At 38.8% G+C, this 11,560-nt stretch overlaps 1 protein-coding gene across 1 annotated transcript in view; it reads right to left on the bottom strand.

Moving 5' to 3' along the window:
• Window positions 1-1,765: 1,765 nt before the first annotated feature.
• LOC128685959 (tRNA (cytidine(32)/guanosine(34)-2'-O)-methyltransferase) overlaps window positions 1,766-11,560 on the bottom strand; it is a 29,882-nt gene continuing 20,087 nt past the window's right edge. Inside the window, exons 5-6 of the mRNA XM_070080370.1 lie at window positions 9,325-9,512; window positions 1,766-3,748 (exon numbers count right to left, since the gene is read on the bottom strand). Coding sequence (XP_069936471.1) covers window positions 3,398-3,748; window positions 9,325-9,512 — 539 coding nt within the window. The 3' untranslated portion in view covers window positions 1,766-3,397. The remainder of the gene's footprint in view (window positions 3,749-9,324; window positions 9,513-11,560) is intronic.

Here is an 11,560-nt window from a genome sequence, read left to right as displayed (position 1 = left end):
CTTAATGTAGGGAGAGGTGAGTAGTACTTATTTGTAGGAAGTCAGGTGCAGGTAGCCCAGGTGTAGGTAGCCCTGGCTCCCCGTCTCATATTTAATATACAATATTTAAAACATCCCAGAGAGGTAAAATACATATACAGTACACTCATTATTTCATTATTTACCTTAAAATATGTGTAGTCTAAATATAGGAAGAGAGGTGAGTAGTATTTATTTGTAGGAAGTCAGTGTATGTAGCCGGTAGGTGTAGCCCGCTGGGCTACACCTACCGGCTACCTACACTGTGACCCAGAGCCATATTATTAACATCGACATGCCTTGTTCACTGAATTTAATCATTTCTAACAACTACGTTTAGATGCCATCATAAACAAAGGTAGAAGTAATGAATAATTCATGCCAAAAATTGTAAACAAAAGCGGAGTGAGGGAGTGGCTGGGCCAAACACAGATTCATATACGTTTTCTCTGATGGCTGAGCAGAGAAAACGTAATGTTGTCCCTCCACCCGGCTACCACACAGGTCCACAAGTATTATTATCAGAGATCACATAAAATATGCAATAAATGCCAGACAAGTTTACACTAACTTATATTAAGTTAGCAATAGAAATAGGCATTAAAAACACAATAAAAGGTAAGATACACACAGAGTACACATATTACTTACCTTAAAATATTAATATTCATGTGTGAGAGGTGAGTGCCAGGGTGTTTATTGAATAAAATCAGAATGGCACACCATCATCCTCTAACTTGGCACTTAAAGCAAAAGGCTTACGACTTCTCTTTTTATCACAGCTAACCTTAGACGCCATCGTCAATGAGAGCCAACTAGTCAACGAAAGAGTAACCGAGAGAGAGAACGAGATACAGAGTTGAGACAATGTAAGAACACAAACTGAACAGGTAGTGGACGATCACTTGGTCAGGCGAAATAAATGCATATTAATATGTGTCTACTTTTAGCTCATTCACGTCCATTTGTAAGAGTTTGTAAAACATTTACCTCAATATTTTTTTATTATAATAATAATTACCTCACAATACAAATACTCTTACACTGTGTACAAGTTAGTTCAGAATAAACAAACAGCAACACACCATTTTTAGAGTGAATGAAGATAATAATAATAATAATAATAATAATAATAATAATAATGATAATAATAATAATAATAATAATGATAATAATAATAATAATAATAATAATAATAATAATATTATTTAATAATATTTATTTATTTTCATATAGTCGGACTTGAGTCCTGGAAATGGGAAGTACAATGCCTACACTTTAAAGGAGGGGTTTGGGATATTGGCAGTTTGGAGGGATATGTTGTGTGTCTTTATATGTGTATGCTTCTGGACTGTTGTATTCTGAGCACCTCTGCAAAAACAGTGATAATGTGCGAGTGTGGTGAAAGTGTTGAATGATGATGAAAGTATTTTCTTTTTGGGGATTTTCTTTCTTTTTTTTTGGGTCACCCTGCCTCGGTGGGAAACGCCCTCATTGTTCAACAAAAAAAAAAAAAAAAAAAAAAAAAAATATTATTATTATTAATATAATAATAATAATAATAATAATAATAATATTATTATTATTTATTATAAAAAGCACTAAACCCACAAGGGTCATGAATTGCTATATATAGAGTAAAGGCATACGAAAAGAATATTTTTCTACAGGTATCCCCCAGTTTGACTAGAGAAAACGTAATTCTTCCGACACTACCTACACAACCGCTTTGTAAATAAATCTCATATTTACGTCAATTTTTATTCTGTGAGTGTATGTATCATGTTTATATTCTATGTAATGGGTTTCATATATAATTCTGAGGAAAATATCATAGATGGATTAATGAAAATGCCTATATTGATGTAAAATAAGACATTTAGTGTGCCCAAGAGTGATCATTATTACATAGTATTGGCGTCATGAGTAGAGAGAGACCTAGCGATTTTAATGTGTACCTGCACAGCAGCACAGTGTGTAAGTATATTTAGGTATAGGCACACTTAAGTATAATTATCAGAGTACATATAAAATATGCAGTAACTTTAAAACACTTGAAATTTTGGAAAGTTTCCTGACATAACAGATGAGGTCACGGAAAATGTAAACAAACCAGGTGGGGGGCACCGTATTTGAAAGACCGCTTGCCGTATAGCAAATTTTGGTCATAATTTGACATTGCCGTATTAGCGGAATGCCGTAAGGCGGAACACCATAAAGCGGGGCCTTACTGTATTTATATTTAACCCTTTCAGGGTCCAGAGGCCAAATTTCAAAGTGAGCACCAGGGTCCAAGAATTTAAAAAAAAAAATTCGTTATTTTTTCTTATGAAATGGTAGAGAATCTTTTTCTGAAGGTCATAAGACAAAAAGTACAAAATTTGATGGAAAACTGATGAAATTATGCTCTCGCGAATTTTGATGTGTCAGCAATATTTACGAATCGGCGACTTTGCCGACTTTGACTCCCATTTTAGGCCAATTACATTATTCCAGTCGACCAAATTCTTAGCTATTTCACTAGTATTACTTCTATTCTATCGATTGAGCACAAGAATTTCAGTGATCGGAAATTGGTAATTTGGCCAATTTAACACGAAGTTCAGAATATTCCAATTTCAAAATAGACTCCAGAATAAACAATGTAGGTATTCATGGCACAAAACTAACATTTCCTCTGTTCATTAGTTATGTTTTGAGGCTTTACAAATTAATTCCATTTTGTTTTTTATTCACATAATGAATTTTTATTCAAACCAAAAAATAGAAGATTTACTGTTATGCAATACTGTAATAATTGTATAAATATCATCACCACATTTGTGAATGTATATTAGACCCACCAGCTGGCGTGTATTAGACATGTGAGGTCGTTTGTTTACTCTTGAACATTGGCAAAAATTCAACATTTCTGCTACTTTGAGCTCAGTTTCAAGCCATTTCCAGTGCTAAAACCAATCAAAATCATCTCTATTTCTGTAATATGTCTTCCATTCTATCAAATGAGACCAAGAAATCGCAAATACAACTATAAAAATATACGAAAAAGCACTGCAAAGTCGCTGTTTTAATCGAAAATCACGGTCTCAGTTTTTTTCTCTCATTATATACAGTGTGCTGCAGGATTTGTTTTATGTGGTGCACACATACCACAGAGATGTATTCTCTCATATCTAGGCCTAAATTTACCACTCACAGCTTATCAGAGTGAGCTGAGCTCATGGCGTAGATCTACGGTTTGGACTCTGAACGTAAAGCCGTAGATCTACGGCACGCACCCTGAAAGGGTTAAACAATAATTAAAGATTAAAAATGCCTAAAATTCTATAAATATAAATACATGGTACTATGCTAATGAATGGCAAAATTGAGTAATGACTTATGAAATATTAGTGGTGTGATTATCACCAATGTGTAAGTCTTTTAAGGTTATACTCGCAGCCTCAGTCTTAGGGTCACTGGCTGAAGCAATCGACTGTTCTTGTTTTTTGCTTTCATTTTCAGTTGTCATGCAATTTTCACTTTCATTATCACCAGCTACCATACTGGACTGCTCAATTTCTTCACTTTTGTTTTCATTAGTTATGTCATTTTCACTTTTATAGGTAGAAATGGCAGAGGTAGATGAAAACAGGTGCCGCTGACGCTTCATAGCAACTGCTGCTGTATATGCTGGGTTGATTGGAGGTTGAGTTGGAGGTCGATACTCATACAACTCTCCTTCACCCAACTATGAACAATAAAAAGGTAAACACATTAGGTTAAGTAAGAAAATATAATGCAGCATGGAATTACAGCATTACAGGGCACTGCTGTGAGGGGTCATAACCAATGAAAACACCAGCAGTGTGTGTCTACCCTATTCTACACAAGTACACAGTACGAAAAAAAAAGCTAACTATATTTACCTGTCATATTCCACCAAAGACAATAAAGCTTATACAAGTTGTTGCAATCTGTCAGCAGCTGGTAAACTTTATTTTGGCTATGAGGATATCATCAAGCATTCAAGCAAGGGTTAATCTGCTATGGGAACCTCAAAGGTTTCATTCCAGCTATGCTGGAATGAAAGTTGTGTATTGGTGTGACCTCTGTGTATTGGTGTGACCCTTGCTATCTTGAGTAGTGTCAGGAAATTGCTGGTTTCAAGTGATTTGTTAGAGTAATGAAATAGTGGGCAAAAGAACATGAGCTGTTCATTTGTACAATAATGGTGGTGGGACTTGAGCTAGATTTCCTGATTTATTTTTTAGCGACTTAATAATAGTGGTGACTTCTGCGAGCTTGATTGGTGCAAGATAGAAGGAAGTTGGGAAATTCCCATCTAAGTAATCACTCGCTCAGGAATTGGTGCATGGGATTTTACTGACAAGATTTGATCTTTATTTATTATTATTATCACACTGGCCGATTCCCACCAAGGCAGGGTGGCCCGAAAAAGAAAAACTTTCACCATCATTCACTCCATCACTGTCTTGCCAGAAGGGTGCTTTACACTACAGTTTTTAAACTGCAACATTAACACCCCTCCTTCAGAGTGCAGGCACTGTACTTCCCATCTCCAGGACTCAAGTCCGGCCTGCCGGTTTCCCTGAATCCCTTCATAAATGTTACTTTGCTCACACTCCAACAGCACGTCAAGTATTAAAAACCATTTGTCTCCATTCACTCCTATCAAACACGCTCACGCATGCCTGCTGGAAGTCCAAGCCCCTCGCACACAAAACCTCCTTTACCCCCTCCCTCCAACCCTTCCTAGGCCGACCCCTACCCCGCCTTCCTTCCACTACAGACTGATACACTCTTGAAGTTATTCTGTTTCGCTCCATTCTCTCTACATGTCCGAACCACCTCAACAACCCTTCCTCAGCCCTCTGGACAACAGTTTTGGTAATCCCGCACCTCCTCCTAACTTCCAAACTACGAATTCTCTGCATTATATTCACACCACACATTGCCCTCAGACATGACATCTCCACTGCCTCCAGCCTTCTCCTCACTGCAACATTCATCACCCATGCTTCACACCCATATAAGAGCGTTGGTAAAACTATACTCTCATACATTCCCCTCTTTGCCTCCAAGGACAAAGTTCTCTGTCTCCACAGACTCCTAAGTGCACCACTCACTCTTTTTCCCTCATCAATTCTATGATTCACCTCATCTTTCATAGACCCATCCGCTGACACGTCCACTCCCAAATATCTGAATACGTTCACCTCCTCCATACTCTCTCCCTCCAATCTGATATTCAATCTTTCATCACCTAATCTTTTTGTTATCCTCATAACCTTACTCTTTCCTGTATTCACCTTTAATTTTCTTCTTTTGCACACCCTACCAAATTCATCCACCAATCTCTGCAGCTTCTCTTCAGAATCTCCCAAGAGCACAGTGTCATCAGCAAAGAGCAGCTGTGACAACTCCCACCCTGTGTGTGATTCTTTATCTTTTAACTCCACGCCTCTTACCAAGACCCTCGCATTTACTTCTCTTACAACCCCATCTATAAATATATTAAACAACCACGGTGACATCACACATCCTTGTCTAAGGCTTACTTTTACTGGGAAAAAATTTCCCTCTTTTCTACATACTCTAACTTGAGCCTCACTATCCTCGTAAAAACTCTTCACTGCTTTCAGTAACCTACCTCCTACACCATACACTTGCAACATCTGCCACATTGCCCCCCTATCCACCCTGTCATACGCCTTTTCCAAATCCATAAATGCCACAAAGACCTCTTTAGCCTTATCTAAATACTGTTCACTTATATGTTTCACTGTAAACACCTGGTCCACACACCCCCTACCTTTCCTAAAGCCTCCTTGTTCATCTGCTATCCTATTCTCCGTCTTACTCTTAATTCTTTCAATTATAACTCTACCATACACTTTACCAGGTACACTCAACAGACTTATCCCCCTATAATTTTTGCACTCTCTTTTATCCCCTTTGCCTTTATACAAAGGAACTATGCATGCTCTCTGCCAATCCCTAGGTATCTTACCCTCTTCCATACATTTATTAAATAATTGCACCAACCACTCCAAAACTATATCCCCACCTGCTTTTAACATTTCTATCTTTATCCCATCAATCCCGGCTGCCTTACCCCCTTTCATTTTACCTACTGCCTCACGAACTTCCCCCACACTCACAACTGGCTCTTCCTCACTCCTACAAGATGTTATTCCTCCTTGCCCTATACACGAAATCACAGCTTCCCTATCTTCATCAACATTTAACAATTCCTCAAAATATTCCCTCCATCTTCCCAATACCTCTAACTCTCCATTTAATAACTCTCCTCTCCTATTTTTAACTGACAAATCCATTTGTTCTCTAGGCTTCCTTAACTTGTTAATTTCACTCCAAAACTTTTTCTTATTTTCAACAAAATTTGTTGATAACAGCTCACCCACTCTCTCATTTGCTCTCTTTTTACATTGCTTCACCACTCTCTTAACCTCTCTCTTTTTCTCCATATACTCTTCCCTCCTTGCATCACTTCTACTTTGTAAAAACTTCTCATATGCTAACTTTTTCTCCCTTACTACTCTCTTTACATCATCATTCCACCAATCGCTCCTCTTCCCTCCTGCACCCACTTTCCTGTAACCACAAACTTCTGCTGAACACTCTAACACTACATTTTTAAACCTACCCCATTCCTCTTCGACCCCATTGCCTATGCTCTCATTAGCCCATCTATCCTCCAATAGCTGTTTATATCTTACCCTAACTGCCTCCTCTTTTAGTTTATAAACCTTCACCTCTCTCTTCCCTGATGCTTCTATTCTCCTTGTATCCCATCTACCTTTTACTCTCAGTGTAGCTACAACTAGAAAGTGATCTGATATATCTGTGGCCCCTCGATAAACATGTACATCCTGAAGTCTACTCAACAGTCTTTTATCTACCAATACATAATCCAACAAACTACTGTCATTTCGCCCTACATCATATCGTGTATACTTATTTATCCTCTTTTTCTTAAAATATGTATTACCTATAACTAAACCCCTTTCTATACAAAGTTCAATCAAAGGGCTCCCATTATCATTTACACCTGGCACCCCAAACTTACCTACCACACCCTCTCTAAAAGTTTCTCCTACTTTAGCATTCAGGTCCCCTACCACAATTACTCTCTCACTTGGTTCAAAGGCTCCTATACATTCACTTAACATCTCCCAAAATCTCTCTCTCTCCTCTGCATTCCTCTCTTCTCCAGGTGCATACACGCTTATTATGACCCACTTCTCGCATCCAACCTTTACTTTAATCCACATAATTCTCGAATTTACACATTCATATTCTCTTTTCTCCTTCCATAACTGATCATTTAACATTACTGCTACCCCTTCCTTTGCTCTAACTCTCTCAGATACTCCAGATTTAATCCCATTTATTTCCCCCCACTGAAACTCTCCTACCCCCTTCAGCTTTGTTTCGCTTAGAGCCAGGACATCCAACTTCTTTTCATTCATAACATCAGCAATCATCTGTTTCTTGTCATCCGCACTACATCCACGCACATTTAAACAACCCAGTTTTATAAAGTTTTTCTTCTTCTCTTTTTTAGTAAATGTATACAGGAGAAGGGGTTACTAGCCCATTGCTCCCGGCATTTTAGTCGCCTCATACGACACGCATGGCTTACGGAGGAAAGATTCTTTTCCACTTCCCCATGGACAATAGAAGAAATAAAAAAGAACAAGAGCTATTTAGAATAAGGAGAAAAACCTAGATGTATGTATATATATATATGCATGTGCGTGTCTGTGAAGTGTGACCAAAGTGTAAGTAGGAGTAGCAAGATATCCCTGTTATCTAGCGTGTTTATGAGACAGAAAAAGAAAACCAGCAATCCTACCATCATGCAAAACAGTTACAGGTTTTTGTTTCACAGTCATCTGGCAGGACGGTAGTACTTCCCTGGGTGGTTGCTGTCTACCAACCTACTACTCTAAAGATTTGATCTTATGGTTGAGAAAAAATTATTTATTTTGTTAACTGTATCAATAGGCTGTAGTTGTGGCTTGTTCAGTTTAGTTAGGACAATATATACCGAGTTTTTTCAGTTTGTGGGTGCCCAGAATCTGAGTGTGTATCTTCCAGGTCTCTTTTTTATATCTCCTCTTGTTTTGGTGAATCTACTAAAATAGTACAATTGCTTAGCCTTTCTTGATAGTTTGGTGAGGACTGATGCATAATGTTCAATATCATCTTCGTTTATTAAGCCCTGTCTGTATGCTTTTCGTACTGATGTTTCTTGTCAATGGATCTTGGTATGCTGTTAGTTAGCCATGGGCAACCTAGTCATTTATCCATAATCTGTTTCATTTAAATGGGGCAATGTTTGTTATACAGTCTAAGTAATTTGTTAAGAAATATGTCTATCTAATCATTGATACCACTGGCACTGGAAAATTCTGTAGGCCAGTCAACTATACTTAGCTCTGTTGTCTTTAAGGTACTTACTGATGCCTCGTCATGGAGTCTAAAAGAGAACTTGTTATATTCTATTGGTTATTTACAAATGTTTGTTAGGAGGAAGATGGGGAAGTGGTCAGTAGTGCTGTCTGTGATTATCCCTGATTTAAGGGGAGCTAGTATATTTGTCCATATAGAGGCAGTGGAGATGTCCTGTCTAAGGGCAATGTGTGGTGTAAATATTATGCAAAAAATTCAGTGTGTGTAAATTAGGAGAAGGTGTGGAGTAATAAAAGCATTAGTCAAGAGGGCTGAAGAGGGGTTGTTGAGGTGGTTTGGTCATTTAGAGAGAATGAATCAAAGTAGAATGATGGAGAGTGCATAAATCTGTAGGGGAAGGAAGGCTGGGTAGGAGTCATCCTCGAAAAGGTTGGAGGGAGGGGGTAAAGGAGGTTTTGTGGGCGAGGGGCTTGGACTTCCAGCAAGCGTGCATGAGTGTGTTAGATAGGAGTGAATGGAGACGAATGGTATTTGGGACGTGACGAGCTGTTGGAGTGTGAGCAGGTTTTAGAGTGGGTAGGGGATGTGTAGATCAAGTGTTTGCATTGAATCATATATGTGAACAGTATTTAGATAAAGGTAGGGAAGGTTTTATTGCATTTATGGATTTAGAAAAAGCATATGATAGAGTGGATAGGGGAGCAATGTGGCAGATGTTGCAAGTACAGTGGACCCTCAGCTAAGGATGACATCACCTAATGTTAAATCCAGCTAATGATACATTTTAACGCAAACAGGCAATATGTAACACTGAAAATTACTACTGGAGACTGCTGGTGTATTGACTAAACACTTCTATATTACCTGCAGAGGGTAAGTCATATCTGAATCATATGCAGACAAGTCTCCACATGCTAAAAATGGTACAATTACACGATTGATTCCTTCAAGCTCCTGCCAAGAGCCTTCATAGCTGAGGTCGAGAAGTGGGTTCACCATAGTTGGGGTGTACCCAGGAGGTGAGGAGTAGTCTTCACAAACTACAAATGCTTCTGAAAAATTAAAAAAAAAAATATGAATTAACATAATGAAATCATAATCAGCAAGCTTGTATTTCTCTTACAGTATCTGAATAAAATGTTTATGTTCAATGAAAATATGACTTAATGTAATTCTTCTCTTACCCACATGGGTACTCTCTCACTGTTCTTCCATATGATAATTTGCTTCTAAAATCTTAGTTTTCATAATGCTGCAATGGATGCATTCCCCATACGTTCCACTTCCATGGGGAAGTGAAACAATTCTTCCTCCGTAAGCCATACGTATCATAAGAGGCGACTAAAATGCTGGAAGCTATGGGCTAGTAAACCCTTCTCCTGTATTTTTTTTTTATTAACACATCGGCCGTTTCCCATCAAGGCAGTGTGGCCCGAAAAAGAAAAACTTTCATCATTCACTCCATGACTGTCTTATGACAGCTGTGTTTACACTACAGTTACAAAACTGCAACATTAACACCCCTCCTTTCAGAGTGCAGACACTGTACTTCCCATCTCCAGGACTCATGTCTGGCCTGCTGGTTTCCCTGAATCCCTTCATAAATGTTACCTTGCTCACACTCCAACAGCACGTCAAGTCCTAAAAACTATTTATCTCCATCCACACCTATCTAACACACACATGCTTGCTGGAAGCTCAAGCCCCTCGCACACAAAACCATCTCTACCCCCTCCCTCCAGCGTTTCCTAGGCTAATCCCGTACCCCACCTTCCCTCCACTACAGATTTATACATTCTCAACGTCTTTCTATTTTGTTCCATTCTCTACATGTCCGAACCACCTCAATAACCCCTCCTCAGCACTCTGAATAATAGTTTTGGTAATCCCACACCTCCTCCTGTATATATTACTAAAGGAAAGCTTTTGTTTTTTCTTTTTTGGGCCACCCTGCCTTGGTGGGATACAGCCGGTTTGTTGAAAGAAGAACTGCCTACATCATCTGTTCATAGCACAATACTGGATATGACCGACTACTCTATTAAAATGCTGTACCTCCCAAAATTTTTATGGAACTAGAAAGTTTTCTTCATGAGCAGACTCAAGACTGAAATATGGTAAAGAGGAGTACAAGTGCAACCTTCGATAAACTCAGAAGTTTTTTAACCCTCACAGCCTGGCTTGGGGCCAGCCTTTTCTGCTGATTGCTTATTCAACCAGGTTGTGCCTATAGGCAGCCCACCAGCCCACATATCCATCATAGCCTGGTTGCTGGCACTTATTGGAGGTAGTGCTCCAATTTCCTCTTTAAAACTTCTACACTAATTCTAAAAATATTTTTACAATCTCTGGAAGCTTCAAAACATTTTATAGAAGACTTAACACCAAAAGCAACACAACCTGAGATTAGCTCAACTCCTATACTTCAAGGGAGGTTCCTCGAAGTCAGTGAAAGGCTTGATCCAAGGGATTGAACCTGCTCTACTCTTGCTTCGAGTGAACCTGAATGCCCCTCATTACCAAGGCACTGTATAACCCCCTACGCATTTAGCACTACCCTCCTAAATTTATTATATATTAACACATCGGCCATTTCCCACCAAGGCAGGGGGGCTCAAAAATGAAAAACTTTCATCATCATTCACTCCAGGTTTATAACTCCAGGTTTATAACTCCAGTTTTATAATTCCAGTTTTATAACTGTAGTGTAAGCATGCCAGAGATATGCTTACACTACAGTTATAAAACTGCAAGGGAAATCGACCTGACGACACTGGAGGACAGGAGAGATAGGGGGGACATGATAACGACATATAAAATACTGAGAGGAATTGACAAGGTGGACAGAGACAGACTGTTCCATAGATGAGATGCAGCAACAAGATAATACAGTGGACCCCCAGTTTACGATATTTTTTCATTCCAGAAGTATGTTCAGGTGCCAGTACTGACCGAATTTGTTCCCATAAGGAATATTGTGAATTAGATTAGTCCATTTCAGACCCCCAAACATACACGTACAACCGCACTTACATAAATACACTTACATAATTGATCGCATTGGGAGGTGATTGTAAAGCGGGTGTCCACTGTACAGTTG

This window comes from Cherax quadricarinatus, unplaced genomic scaffold (genome assembly GCF_038502225.1).
Source record: "Cherax quadricarinatus isolate ZL_2023a unplaced genomic scaffold, ASM3850222v1 Contig360, whole genome shotgun sequence".
Lineage (NCBI taxonomy): Eukaryota > Metazoa > Arthropoda > Malacostraca > Decapoda > Parastacidae > Cherax > Cherax quadricarinatus.
This window is presented reverse-complemented; position numbering and strand designations above follow the sequence as displayed.